Source organism: Abramis brama (assembly GCF_963993115.1).
Source record: "Abramis brama genome assembly, chromosome: 20".
NCBI classification, from domain to species: Eukaryota; Metazoa; Chordata; class Actinopteri; order Cypriniformes; family Leuciscidae; genus Abramis; species Abramis brama.
Genome location: NC_139982.1, coordinates 30,329,828 through 30,348,918, shown reverse-complemented (window position 1 = coordinate 30,348,918; position 19,091 = coordinate 30,329,828). Strand labels below are relative to the sequence as shown.

General features: G+C 37.6%; 1 protein-coding gene and 1 long non-coding RNA gene across 6 annotated transcripts; both read right to left on the bottom strand.

Annotated features, from left to right (window-relative positions):
- Positions 1-531: 531 nt before the first annotated feature.
- best1 (bestrophin 1) lies at positions 532-13,462 on the bottom strand. Of its 4 annotated transcripts, none has more exons than XM_084095582.1 (10): positions 13,374-13,462; positions 12,941-13,199; positions 9,761-9,855; positions 9,170-9,403; positions 7,673-7,827; positions 7,398-7,475; positions 6,071-6,223; positions 5,713-5,793; positions 4,231-4,382; positions 532-2,779 (listed from the first exon to the last, which is right to left on the bottom strand). In XM_084095582.1, exons 2-10 carry the CDS (start codon positions 13,090-13,092, stop codon positions 1,888-1,890), a joined length of 1,992 nt encoding a protein of 663 aa, XP_083951708.1. In that variant the 5' UTR covers positions 13,093-13,199; positions 13,374-13,462; the 3' UTR covers positions 532-1,887. The 4 variants fall into 4 exon arrangements, with proteins under 4 accessions (XP_083951708.1, XP_083951709.1, XP_083951710.1 ...); XM_084095583.1 differs by having other exon boundaries at positions 12,941-13,174; positions 13,374-13,452; XM_084095584.1 differs by having other exon boundaries at positions 12,941-13,235; positions 13,374-13,449.
- A 1,904-nt stretch (positions 13,463-15,366) lies between these two features.
- On the bottom strand, positions 15,367-17,109 carry LOC311071159. Of its 2 annotated transcripts, none has more exons than XR_014603777.1 (3): positions 17,032-17,109; positions 16,136-16,250; positions 15,367-15,570 (listed from the first exon to the last, which is right to left on the bottom strand). It is a non-coding gene; the product is annotated as an uncharacterized lncRNA (long non-coding RNA). The 2 variants fall into 2 exon arrangements; XR_014603778.1 differs by lacking the exon at positions 17,032-17,109 and adding an exon at positions 16,539-16,629.
- Between the last annotated feature and the right edge of the window lie 1,982 nt (positions 17,110-19,091).

Below are 19,091 nucleotides of genomic sequence, written 5' to 3'. Positions count from 1 at the left end.
TGGCTAAGTGAAAGTGAGTCAGCAAACTAAATAAATAAATACTGATCTAGACCGATAACAACCTTAAATGGAAAGTAGTTATTTTATTTCATTTTAATTTAACTAAAATAGCTAACTCATTTCTGCTCAGTTTAATTTTAAGTACTAAATGACTAAAAAAAACTATATTAGATATTTAAAATAAAATAAAAAAACAAATGAAAATGACTAAAAAAACAAAAATAATACTCAAACTAAAATAAATAAGAAAACAGAAAATATATAAAAAATAAATAGTATAGTATATTAATGATACTTAAAATAACACACTTAATAAGTGACTTATTAATCACAGGCCAAGAAAAGTCATGGAAATTCCTATTCCTAGCCAAACATGTTAAACAACTGCATGCTAACTATATAAGTTCTGTATCAGTATAAGTATAACTATATAACTATTCTGCAGTCAAATCAAGCCGAAAGTGAACAAGGCATTGATTTGACCCCTTTTTCACCTCATTCTGAGAATTAAGAATCACACCAAGTCAGTGTAAAGAGCACAAGTTGATACAAAACACTTTAATTCTGTTGCAATCCCATGATGCATTGTGTTTGGGAGGTTTGTTCTGCATCAGTGGCTGTTTGTGCATCAAATCAGGACATTTTCTTTAACATAATTTGGTTTTCGATATCAAAAAAGCATGCATTCTGAAACAAAGTTTATGCAAATGAGCAGTGGCAACTACCTACCAATGACAGTGACAGTGGAGATCACATGACAGGCTGCATCCAAAATCGGATAATATCTGAGTAGGTACTTCTTTTGAATAAGTACTTACTTTGTGATTCTATATAGTATGAGTTTTAGAGTGATTGTGAACATACTACATTCATCATGCTGTCATTGTCATGTGACTTGACAACTTTCACAGCCATTCATAAATCCTCTTCCGTGACCTCATGGGATAGTATGCGCACTTCAGAAATAGTAAGTCACATCAAGTACTTTTCGCCTACTGTTTTATGAATCCTGTGAGTTTTCTGCCTACTATAGTAATTATGATGCAGACAGTGGTCGAATATAGACAAGATGGAGAAGATCTAGTGGTTTTACTGATCTACATGATTTATCTCTGCCCACATACAGCAATATAATAAAAAATAATGCATGGAAACCATGTCAGAAATTGAATCAATTGTGCATGTTATGATTCATAATGCACTTTCTCTTCCAGAATGTGAATTTAGCGTAGTGTTGTGTTTTTGGTAGTGTTTATGAGGTTTCTTCAATGTCCAAAAACACTTCTGAAAGACCATCTCTAAACCGGCCTGGAAGAGCTAATTCACGCTGGTCTAAGCTGGTACTTCCACCTAACTTAAGCCGGGTCCACACTGTACGATTCTGGCTACGATTTGGCCGTCTGAGACTAAAAGATTCCTCTGATCCTAAGCTAAAATCTGAAGTCTTTGATCGTTAGTTTGACATGTTCACCGACAGCCGATTCATGACCGTTGCGATCTATATCTATATCTATATCTATATGCAATCTATATTGAAGAAGTTTTGGCAGTGTCAGAAGATTTGACTCTCAGTCCTGCAGTGACTTCTCCGTCAATTGTCTTCGTTTTTCAAGACAAGCCAAGACCAAAATGAACGTTAGAGATTTCTTTGTAGCCACCATTTCAATCCCGCGAGTAACGCAGCTCACATCACCGAACGCGTCATTGATTAATGATGTAAAACTCCGGACGGATTTTCTTGCATGCGTCTTGACAATCTGTACTATAGTCAAGACGCGTGTCTGAAGATGTCTGACATTCACAACTGAGATCGAGGATCATGTTCGTAGAGTCTGACGAGGAACAATCGTAAAGGACTATAATAAATCGCACAGTGTGCACTCGGCTTTAGAGCTGTTCCCTCGTTCTCAGCGCAACACCCAACAGATCCCCCTCAGCCAATGAGATGCCGGAGTCGTTGGGAGAGTTGTGCTGATTGGCTGTCGGCTGAGTCGCCGTGGGGCTTGTGTTGACGGGATTGGCTGTGCTCGCGGTGGTGCTTCTGCTGATTGGCCAGGGGTTGTTTGCCGTACCGTTGACGTTTGTCGTCGTCACCGAGTTCATGCTCCCAGAGCTGGCGGTGTTGATCGGCCAGGATTGAGGAGTGAAAGAAAACACCCTCTCTAGCGTAGACGGAGAAGGAGACGTGTCTAACGGGAGTCGTAAAGGCAGGGGACGTCGCGATGGCAAGACTTGAACGGGGCGTGCTTTGGTTAACAACTCGGGCACAGGGTCCGGGAATGAGAAAGCTGGTCCTGAGTGTTCACGGTCTTCTCCAACCCAAGGGAAAGCGGAGGAAGGAGTGTCGGGAGGAGCCAGGACTTGTGATCCCACCATTGGTTGCGCTAGAGAGCTGGAGCTGTCGTGAGCTCGTCGTGGTCTCGAGCGAGGAACCGGCGGAGGGATGCAGTGGATGGGCGTCTGAGGACAGCTGTAGAAACCAGGCCGTTCGTAAAGAGGCATTGAGGAGAAGGCGTCCTCGGCCATGTCGGCGTCCCGGGAATGGTTGGGCATCGGAATGCTCTCGGGATGGAGGTAGAGGGGGAAGCGAGAGAAGGGGGCTCGGGGACGCCGACGCAGGAGCGAGACACGAGACGCGGGAGTCGAGCGAGGGAAATTGGTCGACTGGACGCTCAGAAGACGACTCAAGCTGCCCATGAACGGAGTGGAGTGATTGGCCTCCTCGTGCTCCTTAATCTGCTCCAGATTGTGCTGGAACTCCATGTCCTCTTTGGGAACGCTGAGAGACAGAGAGACAACTGTGAGCTTGTGGACGTGTTTTTACCCCACAACTGACCTTGAGGATCTACTGTTACAATACAATTTTATTCATATGTGACCCTGGATCACGTCACCAGTCACATGTCGCACGGGTATATTTGTGGCAATAGCCAACAATACATTGTATGGGTCAAAATTATTGATTTTTCTTTAATGCCAAAAATCATTAGGATATTAAGTAAAGATCATGTTCCATGAAGATATTTTCTAAATTTCCTACCGTATATATATAAAACATTTATTTTTGTGAGTGCAATACAATCGTGAACATAAATGGAGAACTTTAAAGGAGATTTTCTCAATGTTTCGATTTTTTTGCATCTTCAGATTCCAGATTTTCAAATAGTTTTATATTGTCATATCCTAACAAACCATACATCAAAGGAAATCATGTATAAATACCCATGTGACTGGTTTTGTGGGTCACATATAGCACGTTTAAAAACAACTGGTGCTGACCAAAGTGCTTTACAAAAGCCAAGGAAACACACAATAAGATAGAAAATACATAAAACAGTGAAGCAAAATAAAAGAACAATAAGATAGAAAACCTGTGAATTAAGGTAAAATATTGAAAGCAATTGAAAAAAAGATAAGTTTTCAAGGTGGATTTAAAAATGTACTAAGTTTGGGTGGATCTGATGTAAGCTGGTAAGCTAATCCATAACGTAGGGCCGATGACCCCAAAAGCACGTTTACCCATATTTTTAAGTCTAGTTCTAGGAACAGACAGTAGATCCGAGTCCCCCGATCTTAGTGATCTTGACTGGGAGGGCGGATGTAATAGTTTGGATAGATACTGTGGAGCCTGCTTCTGCAAAGACTTAAATAACAAACAAATAACAAAACTGTAAAATCAATTCTGTATTTAACCGGTAGCCAATGAAGCGAGATCAAAACCGGTGTAATGTGTTCACTTTTACGCTTCCCTTTGAGGAGCCGTGCAGCGGCTTATGTTAGACAAAATATGCTTTGAAATCTTGTCTTTTGACTCATCATCACTGATCAGTGCAACTTGAAAACTTCCCCTATGTATATAGTATTGTTATATATTGTATTGATAACTCATCAATTAAATATTTACCATCGTATATTCTGCATAATTGGATGTTTTGAAGTAAACACTGACAAAAAACTATACAAGTTTTAGGGCTGGACGATATGATGATATACAGGTATATAACAATGATTCCTGGTCTTATATTCTTATATCCCGCTAAATATTCTGTTTCACTTAGAAATGTCACATTACAGAAGTAAATGTATGTTTTTCACTGTGCTTTTAATGGCTATAAAATCAAGAGATTTTTTTTTATATATATATTTTGATGCACCAGAAACGTGCATGTGCGCTGTAGTTTGATATTGGTGGGTTTAAGTGTGTGTGTGTGTGTGAGGATGTCCCTTCACCTGATGTCCAAAGCGGATCCCATGAATGAGGGTTTGCGGTGTTCTGCGCTGGCAGCGGTGTACGGCGGCTGAGGTTCAGATTCATCCCAGTATTTATCTCTCTCAATCAGAGGAACCAGATCATACATCTCATCCACCGACAGCAGAGACACCTGGGAGAAACACAACCATTCATGTTCGGATAAGCACAGGTGCTTACAAAAAGGAGAAATATTTTGGACACTAATTGCACTTCTTATTGCTCACTAAACTAAATATTATTCAAAATTTAAAAGTCATTTAAGTTACTTAAAATTTGTTTTAGCTTGAAAAATTACCCCATTCTCATGAAATATCAGTTTTATTCTACAAAAGGATAGTCTACCCTCATGGCCGCCATATATTGTTAATTATTATAATACCATATTATATTATTAGACACTTTCAGTTGCCAAATATATAAATAATGGGTGACGAATGCATCAGCAAACAGAGTATTTCTACAATGGCATCAGTAACCGAAGTTTGAGCAATGCTGCATCTCTGCCAATAGATGTCAGTATAAATTCAATCCATGATGCATAATCAAAAACATTTTTTAGTGCACCTTTAAAAGATAAGGTCAGTAATACACAAATGTAGAAGGAGGAAATTTAACAGAGGCTGTGTCCTAAATCAAATACTTCCCTACTATATAGTAAGCGAAACACAGTGTGAGACAAAATAAGTGTGTCAATGTACTCATAAAAAAAGAGGGCAAAATCACCCAATTTTTCCAGAAAGATTCTGAAATGTGCATTCGATGGACACTTTACAATCCCATGAGGCCACGGGAGAGGATTTATGAATGACAGTCAAGTCACCTTCATTTATATAGGTGTTCACTTCACTTAAAGAAAACTTACAAGTATACTTGCAGTATAAACTACTAAACTAGTTTACTATTAAACTTCAGTGTACTTTCATAAACTAAAAAATGTACTACTTGTATTCAAATAGTAAACTGCTAGTATACCTATAAGTTTACTTGTAGTACAGATGCAGTACAAATGAGAAACCTAGTTGTGTACTTAAAGTTTACTACTCTTACACTTATAGTACACTTAAACGTATACTTTTATATACTAAAAGTGGGCCAATTTAGTCCCAAGCAGTATTGAAATAGTACACTTACAAGTTTACTACAAGTACACATTGATATTAGTATAATTACTACATAAAGTATACTTAAAAATATACTATACTATATATATACATATATACAATATACATTACTTAAGTATACTTCATAAAATGAACTTGAAGTATACTTCTTTTTTGTAAGGGTCATACTACACACACTCTTTTTAAGTGCTTGAAAAGCAAGTACTTATTAAAAATAAGTATGTGAAAATAAGTACGCAGCCAGAGAGATTGTACAACCAGACACACAAATCCACAGAACGAGACAGAATGACACAAAGGAGATCAACAAACATGTCATTAGTGGAGCTGATGATGTACCTGTAAATTACGGTCCACCAGCCAGTTCGTCTCAAAGTCATCATCATCTTCACCAAAAGGATTAATAAGTTGCTCTGCCACCTGAAAAAAAACACACCAATGCAATTATTTTCTGGCTTTTTGTTAAAGATGATGTAGCTACATGTGACCGTTATTAAAGTTGTGCTTCACTAAATTTGTATGTATACTCAAGTTTTGTACATGCCATCTCAGCTGAGAGCAACACCATATAATTATGCTGAGGTTATTTAACACTAAACAGTAATTTTATTCAATATAACCGGTTATTAGTGACTGTGAACGTGAAGTGGAGAGCCAACTTATGTGAGATCTCACTAATAAGATAACATTAACACACCTTGAGCCAGCCTGCATAGAAGAAGAACTGCAGTAAGGTGAACACAGGCAGGTAGAAGTCGAGGTTGTGACCCGGGTAACCCTGGGCGGGGTCAAGGAACTGTCGACCAATCAGACAAGTCAAAAAGAAACTGTACACAGCCACGGTTACCACCTGACAGAGAGAACAGGACACACAACCTGCTTAAAATCATGACAAATAATACATTGAATTAATAAAAAAAGATCAAACATTTCAACCCTTCAGAGTGCACAAGTATCCATTTCAGTCAATATGAGGATCATCTCTACACATTTCAACCAATCAGAGATCACTATTAGCTATTCTAACCAATCAGAGATCACTATTAGCCATTCAAACCAATCAGAGATCACTATTAGCCATTCAAAACAATCAAAGATCACTATTAGCCATTCTAACCAATCAGAGATCACCATTAGCCATTCAAACCAATCAGAGATCACCATTAGCCATTCCAACCAATCAGAGATCACCATTAGCCATTCCAACCAATCAGAGATCACCATTAGCCATTCCAACCAATCAAAGATCACTACTAGCCATTCCAACCAATCAGATCACTATTAGCCATTCCAACCAATCAGAGATCACCATTAGCCATTCCAACCAATCAAAGATCACTACTAGCCATTCCAACCAATCAGATCACTATTAGCCATTCCAACCAATCAGAGATCACTATGAGCCATTCCAACCAAAGATCACTATTAGCCATTCCAACCAATCAAAGATCACTATTAGCCATTCCAACCAATCAGAGATCACTATTAGCCATTCAAACCAATCAAAGATCACTATTAGCCATTCCAACCAATCAAATATCACTATTAGCCATTCAAACCAATCAGAGATCACTATTAGCCATTCCAACCAATCAGAGATCACTATTAACCATTCCAACCAATCAGAGATCATTATTAGCCATTCAAACCAATCAGAGATCATTATTAGCCATTTCAACCAATCAGATCATTATTAGCCATTCAAACCAATCAGAGATCATTATTAGCCATTCTAACCAATCAGAATTTCCCATTCCAACCAGAGATGAATCAGACAGCAAGTGGGTAGTTAATCATTTAAAAAAAGATTTTAGGTTTTATATATAATTTTTGGTACACATAATTTGACATTAATCAATGCTAAATCAATCAGTACAAAACTCATTGTCACAGGCGACACTACAATATCTGACTGAGATCATACAAACTTGATCAATTCAGCTTAGTTTCATTTCAGATTTTGCTTGGATCTATACGGGGAAATCTGAACAAACAATAGTCTGGTTAATTTTGAACCATCAAACCTGTGTGTACACGAGAGGCAGGCTGATCCAGTCGTAGCCGTACAGCTTCATACACTGAGAGCGCAGTGTGTTCAACTCCTACCAGGAGAAAACCAGAGGAAGAAACTATTGTTCACAGGAAGACTTAATGGAGTCCTCAGTTAAGTGAGCTAGAGTTTCATCAGAACTTGGTATTGATATTCATAACACAAAGGGTTAATTCAGGATCTCAATGGCAAAAATTGTCCCAGTTCACCTGAATTAACCCAATACAATCAGTCTGAACACAGACATACGTTGAGGATGGCGGTCATCGCGACGTCGTTATTGATGCGTCCTTCAGCTCGAGCTCTCATGGCCAGACTGACGAACCACATGCAGGGAACCCAGAACTTATTATGAGGCGAAGGCAGTTCCTCTAAATGCCGGAGTTCCTCAGCCGTCATCAGACCTACGGCACAGAAGAGTTTCAGTCCACCAATCTCAGTCTGGGGAACCCGTGGACGAGGGTCTCGTGGGTAAAACCATCCGAGTCGGGTTTATAATAGGAAGGAATTACAGCCAGAATATAAAATATCATATGTATTTATATATATATATATATATATATGTATAAATATTTAATGAATTGTAATACTGTGTGTGTGTGTGTGTGTGTGTGTGTGTGTGAGAGAGTCTGAGTGTGTGTGAGTGTTTGTGCGAGTGTGAATGTGTGAGTGCATGCGTGAGTGAGTGTGTGCATGTGTGTGTGTGTTTGTGTGTGAGTGAGTGTGCGTGTGTGAGTAAGTGTGCGTGCGTGTGTGTGTGTGTCTGTGTGTGTAAGTGAGTGTGTGTGTGTGTGTGTGTGTGTGTGTGTGTGAGTGTGTGTGTGTGTTGTAAGTGTGTGTGTGTGTGTGTGTGTGTGTGTGTGTAAGTGAGTGTGTGTGTTTGTATGTGTGTAAGTGAGTGTGTGTGTGTGTGTGTATGTGTGTGTGTGTGTGTGTGTGTGTCTAAGTGACTGTGTGTGTGTGTGTGTGTGTCTGTGTGTGTGTGTGTGTGTGTTGTACGCGAGTGTGTGTGTGTGTGTGTGTGTGTGTGTGTGTGTGTGTGTGTAAGTGAGTGAGTGTGTGTGTGTGTGTGTGTGTGTGTGTGTGTGTAAGTGAGTGTTATGTGTGTGTGTGTGTGTCTGTCTGTGTGTGTGTGTGTGTGTGTGTGTGTGTGTGTAAGTGAGTGAGAGTGTGTGTGTGTGTGTGTGTGTGTGTGCAAGTAAGTGAGTGTGTGTGTGTGTGTGTGTGTGTGTGTGTGTGTGTGTGTAAGTGAGTGTGTGTGTGTGTGTGTGTGTAAGTGAGTGTGTGTGTGTGTGTGTGTGTGTGTGTGTGTGTGTGTGTGTGTGTGTGTGTGTGTGCATGTGTGTGTGTGTGTGTGTGTGTGACAAAAAGAAGAATGATATTTAATAGCTTCTAATTGACCTAGTTGCCAATTCTTCATATTTAATTTAAATATTTGCAGATTACATTTAATAAAATACACAGTCATGAAATCATTTGCAGTTGGTTTGTAAAAGGTGTTTACCCTGTGTTGACCGCCATCAGGGAACGACATGAGGCCAAGTTAAATCATGACAGGATTTTCATGTTTGAATGAACTAAAACTGTTGCTAAAGCTCTTGGGAATCTGGCTGTAATTCCTTCCTTTCCTCTTTGAGTTTAAATCCCAGACACCGGAGGGTACCGGCACTAAACATGGCTTTAATCGCTGTTCTAGGCCACATTACTTTGCCCAAATCACTTCCTGTGTTCCGCGAAGGAGTTTACCTGCTTGAACCAGGTGGCTCATGGTGGGGAACCTCTTGTACACAGCGGTGCTGATGGAGCGGTAGATCAGGATGCCGGACAGATTAGCGTAACGCATGAGACTCCTGCGCACGAGTCTGGCCCCTTCATCTGCGCCCCGGACGTGTCCACTGACCAGCGCTGACAGGCGGTCCGTCCACGGGACGCTCTCGAACTGACCCCACCAACGAGACACCACAAGAGTCACGTAGAAACCTGCAGAGGAATCCTGATTTTAGAAGAGTCTCCTCTGATATAAAGTCCCTCTTTACTTCCTTTCAGAAAATGTCAAAACCTTTGAAACAAATAATATCCTTGAGTCTGTTGTAAGGAACCTTTAATTTTTCATATTGACAAAATGTAATATTGTATTGATTTGTGTAGCCTAATTCAATCTCTTATGATGTCCGTTTTGTTTAAAAAAGTTATCTTCTCACTGTTAATGTCTGTATCCTTTCATTTGCAATAAAAACATTAAAAAAAGAAAAAAACCTGCAGGGCACTTTCATCTGTGCGCAGATTCTCATGAAAAGACTCAAGAATTGTTTTAATCCAAAGAAAGAAAGCATTTACCCAGAACGAAGGACACAGGGATGAGTTGAGCGTATTGGTCACAGTACATGGAGAGCTTCTCAAACATCCGGCGCTGCTCTTCAGTCAGAATACACCTGTCAATCAAACAGAGCTTACTTAAACACCTGCTGCTTTTATTATAAACACATATTCAAAGAAAAGCCTTTTGACACGGTGGACTGAACGAAAATTTGAACGATATTCTACACTGATAAACAACACTAGCAAAAAAATTATTTTTCGGATGGTAACACCATGTATTTAGATATACCATGGTAATACCTTTAAATTATTTTCGGTAACTTGAAAAAAAATATATATATCATGGTAAATGGATTTGGTAATCATTCAGTACCGCAGTAAATGGTATTATCATGTTTTTTGGACATAGTACAATGGTAATACCATGTTTCAAGGAAGTACCATGGTAGGTTTTACCATTCCAGTTTTGCAGTATTTTGAAAATATGAAAATACCATGGTATATGCATATGTAACTATTTAGTTCCACAGTATATCAAAGTACCACTGTATTATCATGTTTTTTGGATATGTACCATATTAACAAAAGTCATGGTATATATGAATAGCATATAGTCCTTTTTTTGTACCCTGGTAATATTACAGTTTTTCTCGATTGCTTAAACACTATAACCAGGCTTTTGAACTAAAATTTCAAAACCATAACGCCATTTATCAAAAAGCACACCCATTTCACTAAACTATAAACACTATTCCCTGTTTTGACACATGAGTCAGATTTGTTGAACTGTCACTGCTAAACTCTACACACAAATCCCTTCATTTCTCATTGCTTAGACCATGTTGTCATTTAGAAAGCACTAGCATTCAATATTGTTCACTCAAGTCAGCACAGCTTCAGCTCAGTTAGCACACAATTACCCAAGTGGAAACACTAAGAGTCAAAATTTAACACACATCAATCAGATCCTTCAATAGATATAAAGGGCCCAAATCAGTTTATTGCGTTTTGGAACAATGGATCCAGAAAGACATGAAGGAAGAGGGATAAGAATGAGGAGGAGGAAGGGCAAGGACAAGAAGACAAGCAGTCTCAGATGAAATTCAAGCCACTCTAGTTGCACATGTCTTTGTCAATGGTGTGACTATGAGGGAGGCTGGGCTACGAGTAAGGCCAAATTTGAGTCGCTTTACCGTCGCCTCTAGAACCTTCAGGGAGGTGTGGTGGCAAACAAAATTCTATCACTGAATAAGAGACAAACATTTCCAATAGTCTTTGATGAGGTTTATTTTCTTGCAAGAAAAGGCCAGTAGTCGTAGTCACACAGAGTGGCACAGAGTGTGACAGTGAAGTGAGGGCATCCTTCATCCTTTATAGTCTTGACTCCCAGAATGTTATCTTTCTAGGCAAATGATGGTATTTCAACCATATGTGGAACATTCTTAGACATGTTCATCATATTGTATCCTTGAGTGGAGACCCTGTCACGACCAACACTCTTTACCATTCCAATACAATTCGAATTCCATATTATATGGTTTGTGTGTGCTCTTTTACTGTCATATGTTGGTCACACACATCTTACTGTAAGTAAATATAAAAAAAAATTTGAGAGAGTAAAAAAAAAGAGTAAAAAAAAAAAAAAAGAGTAAAACAAGAAAAAAAAATATTTGTGTGTGTGTGTGTTTTCTGTATATGAATAAAAATGTGCCAATGTATCCACTGGTTGTGTCTTTTGTGTTCATCATGTGAAAAGGTTTGTGATGGGGGAACCACAAGCAACATAACTTACCAGTTTTGGAAATGTTGTTTTGAATTATTGCACCAGTGTGTTAGACTATGTTGTAGTGTGTGTGATTTTGAGGGCTTGTGTGTCCTGTCTGAGGGCAAAGTTTGGTTTTTCAGCAAGAGTGAATGGTTTTGAGTGTAGAGCTTCATTTTGACCTGAAAATAGGATGTTTGGGGAATTGGGTGAGACGTTATGGATTTGTGTTTATAGTTTTGAGAATACGAGGCATAGTTTCAAGAAATGTGTTTAAGCAATCGAGAAAAACTGTAAAGTATCATAGTATTACTGTTTATTTTTATTTTTTTTATTTTACCATTGCATTTTTAAAAATACTTTTTGAAGGACCATATAAAGTTTACCCTTTGAAATACCATTAGTACTGAAATTAATGTACTATGGTAATTACATGGTACTCCAATGTCCTTACAGAAATACTATACTTGTCTACTACTATGGTAAATGTTAAAAAATAAATAAACATGGTGATGGCATTCAATTATTTGCATTAGCTTGAATACATGAATATGCCCTGGAAACCATTTACTACCATAATATCAAAGTACTATAGTATCATAATTTTTTGGACATGTACCATATTAACTAATGCCATGGTATATTAATAGCCTATAGTAATAATTTAGTACCCTGGTAATATTACACTACCATAGTTTTACTATATTTTCAATATATTATTGTTTTTTTTACCAAAGTATTCTTTCAAATATCCTTTGAAGTACCAAAAAAGTGCATGGTACAAATATGACATCTGTAGAGTTGGTTCTGAAATGAATGTATCATTGTATTTCCATGCAACTACAATATACTTCCCGAAATAATATCCTACTACTATGGTAAATGTTAAAAAATAACAAAACAAAAACATGGTAGTACCATGTTACCATGTCCCCCAAAAATATGATAGTACTTTTCTGTAAATGCATGTCCTTACAAAAATATACTGTGGTGGTACCATGGTACAGTGATGATATCAGATGGTAATATTATGGTACTTTGAAATATTTTGGACATGCACCATGGTGATGTCATGATATTCTGCATTGTTTGATCATTGATACTGCATTCAATTATTACATCGCTAACTGTGATTTTGTATGTACATTTATGAAATGCATAACTTAATTGTAATTAACACTCTAAATTGTAATGTGGACTCATGCACTTTCTGTAAAGCTGCTTTGAAACGATGTGTATTGTAAAAAAAAAAGAGCTATACAAATAAAGGTGAATTAAATTAAATATTCTTGGACGTAACAAAAAAACATGTTTTTTTGTGGGCCATTCAATATCATGGTACATATCAAAGCACCATGATATAACTACCTGTGATACCGTTATTTTACTATAGTAGCAGTAAAACTGTAGTAATAAGGTGAATGATCAGTGTTTACCTGTACGTGACGCTGATAGCGCAGTACATCACAGTGAAGATCAGCAGCTCTCGGTACAGCAGCTTATAGATGCTTCCTTTCCATCGCAGCAGGAGGCGATAAAAGGTGCCCAGACGCGCATCTGACACCTGCTGTGAGTACGTGACCGTCATCTCTGACGAGCCTCACAGCCCTTCTACTGCTCAAACTGACCTTTCACCTTTCAGTTATCAGAGAGAAGGATGGACAGCGACACTGGGAAACACATGCACGCTCAGCACTGAATCACAGTGCACACACACACAGAGATCACATGCTAGTGTGATGTTAGTTAGCATGCAGCAACACCTAAACCTAATGCAACAAGTCAATTATATTCACAAGCATGCATGGGTAAAATGAAGCAAAACTAGCGTTAAAAGAGAAACACAAAACTGTAAATGCAACTGCTTACTATTCCTCGTCTGAAGGCCTCAAACACTCTCTAGAAGAAATAAGCCACTCTCCTCACAGCGTGTGATGTTGTGTGAGCTGACGGCCGGTACCGGAACCGTTAAGAAGGAAGGATGGAGTGGAGGAGAGCATGAGACGCCCACACCTCCGGTCACTTGACCCGCTAATCTGTTTTCCACTAACAAAGAGGCATTGTGGAGAACTGGGGGGTTTGTTAATCTCAGCAAATCTTTCAAAACTCAAAACACAAACACTCATACATATTCAACTCGATTAATAGAGGCATGCATTAATTGCAGTTATGTAATGTAAATATGATGTCAATAATCAACCAGTCCTAACTGATCCATGAGGAGTTCAGGCTCCATTAAACACTTTGTGGTGATGAGGCCCTCAGTGGGGTGTTGAGGGCTCTATAGGGCCCTCTAGTGGAGGAAATGCACCTCTGTGTGTGGCCCCGGTGTGTTTCATTAACCTATTAACCTATTTTATAAATTCAGCTATTTTTTTTTTCTTGTGGACTACAATGTAAACATTTGCAACATGCATTTTGTATGATCCCTCTTCAGAATTATCAGAATTATGAGATAAAAAGTCACAATTACTTTTTGTAGGCCTACTTTTTTTACTCTGTGCCGGAAAAAAGCTTCCATAGTAACCAAAGGCCATGTATGTTGGATTTGTTGTTGATCAACGGAAGCAATTTCATGTTTTCATTTCAGTAAAATCTTCACGTAAAATTCCAGTACTATGGAGTTATTCTTGTGCCAATAAAAATGAAAATGAAAAAATGAAAATGAAATGTGCCAAGAAACTAATGAAAATATAAATTGAAACTAAATAAATTATCTCTAAAACTGAAAAAGAACTTTGACTTCGTTTTTAATACACTGCATGTTTTGCTAACTATTTCTCATATTTCAATCGCTGATCTGAACTTACAAATGCGCTTCCAGAGTTTTCATTTACGCTTCTGAAGTTTTCGTTTACGCTCCCTGAGTTTTCGTTCGCCGTTCTGACACATTTCTCTCGTGGGGGAGGGGCTAGTAGCAGTGTGTTCTCATTGGCTACTGAGTTTTTGATTGACAGCTTCGTGACCTGGAAGTGAAGACGTCAGTGGTGTGTTTATGTGTGGATGTGAGCGTCTGTAATCGCAGCTTTCTATTTCATTTTAGTGATATTAAGTTATGTTTATTTTTTAATTATATGTTCTTAGTTATATATGAATCTCAATTGTACTTTTGGGTATTCCGTAGTTAGGACGTGGAACACGTACGGTAGTAGTTGGTTTAAAACTACATGTGATTAATATATTCAGTTCTCCAGTAAAGAATCAATGTTATACTAAACTGAGTTATGTGTCCATCATTCAACACCCTGACAGCAATGGTCACAGGGGTCATTGAAATCTATTGTTTGAGTGACCATTTCTTAGTTAAAGCGTTTACTTTACTGCTAGATTAAAGTGTCCTCGCACTGAGGGAAAGAACATGTTATTTTGATGTTTTGAGAGGGCTCTCCTGTTCATAGTTAGAGTCCGACCAAATCCAATCTTGAAGAAGATGTGTGTGTGTGTGTGTGTGTGTGTCTTTGTGTGTGTGTTAGTAATCTTGGTTACAGGTTAAGGAAGTGACGTTAGCTTCTCTTCACGTACAGTCAGTCACGTTTCTGTGTTTCATGTATACTGTTTAATGTTTAATATTTAAATAGCCTATGTTCTCAATTAATCTCTTAATCAGATTCTTCAGATTGATGTTAATATAACAGATAATATGCTCTTGCTGCCGTTAATGCTGTACTGAGCGCTGACATCTATTTTTAATAAAATATTTTTAGAAATGTATATGATCTGCCTTTTGAGAAGTTCTCATAGAGCGAAGGATGTTAAAGAGGTTTTTTAAGACAAAATTAAACATACATAAATATAGATGTGCCAAAAAGTATGCAGAACTATGGTTTTCAAGGCAATTAACAAGACAAGACAGACTGCACATTTACTACATTCTTGCAGGTTTATTAAGATCTTCTTTACAGTTAGGAAGATTAAAGGAAAAGAAAAAAGTGATGCTGATGTTCAAGCGGCTGCTGAAGCTTCACGACGGTTTAGATTGCTGTTTGGTCTTGTTTTGTAACATCATTTTCATTCGATCCCCAACTACTCCCTCTTCTGCGGCCGGTGGTCCATCTATGGCTCCGTTCTACACAAACATTACCATAATAAGTACATTATTTATCAGAATGTCCAAGATTGTCAGAGGTATTTTTTAATTATGGATTTTACATTTACTCTATGAATTGGAGAATATATTTTGTACACTCATTAGTTCTTCAATGGTTGTTATCATGTCGGCCCTGCTCTGTGGTTCTCTGTCTAAATCATTGTTCACTATATAGGGACCTGGATGTGTACTGAATTGGCAGCCGGGTGGATTCTCTGTTAAAAGGTGATGCATTGTTAAAAGCTTAACGTGTGTAAAGAGGGTATAACAGTCTTCAAAAGATTTTCTAATAAATTTGAAAGACATGATTGTCATACTTATCATCTTTCCCACCTTTCCCTTCACAGTCTCACCACCAACAAATACAGCATAGTGACTATAAAGAGGTTTTGTATTTAATTTGTTGGAAATTCAAGCAGGTCCCCAAATAAATATATATTAATAACTAACGTAACTGTAAACGGCACTAAAAATAGGGAGATAGGAAGTAAATAAATGCATGAAAATGTTTAAAGTATCAAATGTGTAAATCATTTATCCTCACCTGTTGATGAGGTGCTGCTGCCTGAGCTTTAACATCATGCGCAGAGAAGCACAGCTGGAGAAACACAGCGATCAAAACACACTTCATGCTCAACATCTTCATCTTTTATAGGCTCCTATGAAAAAGAAACATGTTTACTGTGCTCTACATTGTATACAGCGTAACAAATGTTTGACATGATTAGCAAAGATCTTCAAAAGAGATGCAAATGCATCAAAGTGTTGTGCTAAGGCTGATATTTTGGACCCCCCCCCCCCCAACTATAAGATCGTGCCCTAAAACGATTAACACAGCCATCTGAACATGTTTTTCCTGATCAATTTACACGTTTCACCGAACTAAGGTAAATGCTTTCAAAACAATTACAGACAGACTCTTAATTTAGCTTAATTTAAAAACTCACTTAGCCGTTCTTTCCAGATAGCAGCAAAACTATTGCAGTTTTCTCTATTCTTATGACAGATTTAGCTGTAGACACACTACATCACTGAAATGAAAAATATATTTTTTATTCCAGTTTATTCCACAATGAAGATCTGTTTTTATATGAATTATATAAAGTTAAAAGTCCACACACATGGCTGCCACTGTATTCGTCAAGCCCCTGATTTCTTAGAACATTTTATTCCATCACACAATCTTGTTTAAACTTTGAAAGTAACAATGTATTTTTTTATTTAAACAAAAAATATGTAAATAAAACAAACACAAAATGGTCTGTTCGTCTACAGTGCTATACAACTTTGTGCTTAAATTGTCCACTAAAATATCAAGTCAAAAACAGAAGCAAAACATAATTTTACATTTAATGCTAAGCTATTTAATAACATAAAGTAATCCATAATTGAAGTGTGTATCAAAAAAGTACTTAGCCATGAAAGAAAGAAGGCTTTTACCTGTGATGATCGTGTAGTGAGGGCTGCGAGAGACGGACGTTAAATAGTCTTTTGCAATGATCTTCTCATCAGAACCATCATTCCCGATTTACTTATCATTTGAATAGACCCAGTAATGAAACATTGACTTACGAGTCGTATCAGAATATGCTTTGATGGCAGTTGAGTCAATAAAAATGAGTGACAAAGGAGAGCAGAGCCTCAGATGATCCAGACAGACTGATAGGCTTCCGTCCAGTCTTAATTTAACACCAGTCATCAACTGTTATATTGTTATTGTATTTGCAATGAAAATGTTCAGATGTTAAAAAAGGTCTGCAGGCCAAAAAGCACAGATGCAATCTTTACATTTACATTTACTGATTTAGTGGACATTGTTATTCAAAGTGACTCACAAATGAACCCTGCTAGTGTAAGTGAAGCATCCTAAAGAGAGTAATATGAGAACTGCTGCAATACAATAATCTAAAATTGCTTAGAAAGTATAAGACCTTTGTAATCTTTGTATATAATAGATTATTATGCATTTTAAGATTTCATTTTAATTGTAAATACTGTACAAATATAGCTGTAAGCGGCGCTCATCAGGGTCCAAGCACAAATGGTACAGTTACAATGCATGTCTCTTTTCATACACAAGTCTTTAAGTGTCTCTTTATAGAAGTATACTATGAACTATATTAAAATATGCAAATAATATTGTCTCTTTCCTTCAATTTGACTGCAATAGATTCAGTAATGTTTGGAAACTTGACAAATATGTTTTCAATATCATTAGAAGAATATATAAAAATGAAGACAAAATTAATGATCTACAAGTATTTTGGAGATCTTTTTTTTTTTTTTTTTTTTTTGCAAGCTGATAATATTGGGCTTATTAAACTTTTTTATAAACTGCAAGTCAATCTATTGAAGCATTTACACAGACTTTAAGCCATGAGATCGAAAAGGATTTGTTATCCTGCAGTTTTCTCTCGTGGACTGCACAAAATGTCTTCATGTCCATGTTTATGAAGTTCTGTAAAATTTGGATTCAAACAATCAGTCATGGAAAATTAAAACATCAGTTCAGTTCGTGCGCACACTCAGCTGATCTTACACAATGGTACACTAAAGGATATGGAGAATTAACACAAACACACACAATTTAAACATTAGTCTATATTAATTATCTGATTAAATGTAAACGCTCCACTGATCTGAGATGGCTCCTGGCTGAAAGCAGATGTACTGCGGATCCTTCAATACAGTTGGGAAGATGTGTTGCTTCCCTCAGTTAGGAAAATCCTGGCCACCGATTGTTTTGAACTTGACGAAGAGTGAGTAGCCTCTCCAATAAAGTCAGAATATGAATAGAGTTGACTCTTTTAAATAACTCAGTTAGAACATAGCAGACAGCAACATAGTGTCGGCCCAGATGTACCAGATGTGGGCCGGATCTGGACCGACATGTTGCTGTCCGGGTTCTGACCGGCTGGTTCCATCTGTTTACCCAGTTTTTTACAGTAGTTGGTTCTGTAGGATAGGACTATAGTTTTTAAAGCTTCCTATTTTATAGTAAATACGTGTCAATATACGTGTATATCAGTGACATTAAAAATCCAAAGGTCTAGTGTTTGTAGGTCCCCCATAAATACATGAATCCCAATGAAACTATGGGTTAGCAGGGACGGACTGGGGCTAAAAAACAGCCCTGGACTTTCTCCCAAATAGGCCCATCATCCGGCCATTCGCCTCTAGCCGTGTGGGACAGACACTAGCCAGGATGTCCTGATACTATGCCACAATACTGTAGCCTATCAGACAAGGTATTCACAGCAAGTAACATCTCAAAACCAATGATGATAATTGGGGTTGTGTTTATTAATGAAGCCTCAGCCTTCAAATAAAACAAAAAATGTACAATGCCATAAAATACAAATAATGAAATGTCACTGGCTACAGTAACCCAAATTACACAAACTTGTAACTATAAAACATATAGTTAGGCTACTGTATACCAGGGATCTCCAACCTTTTTGTGTGCAAGGGCTACATCTAGAAGGAATTTTTATTTGTTA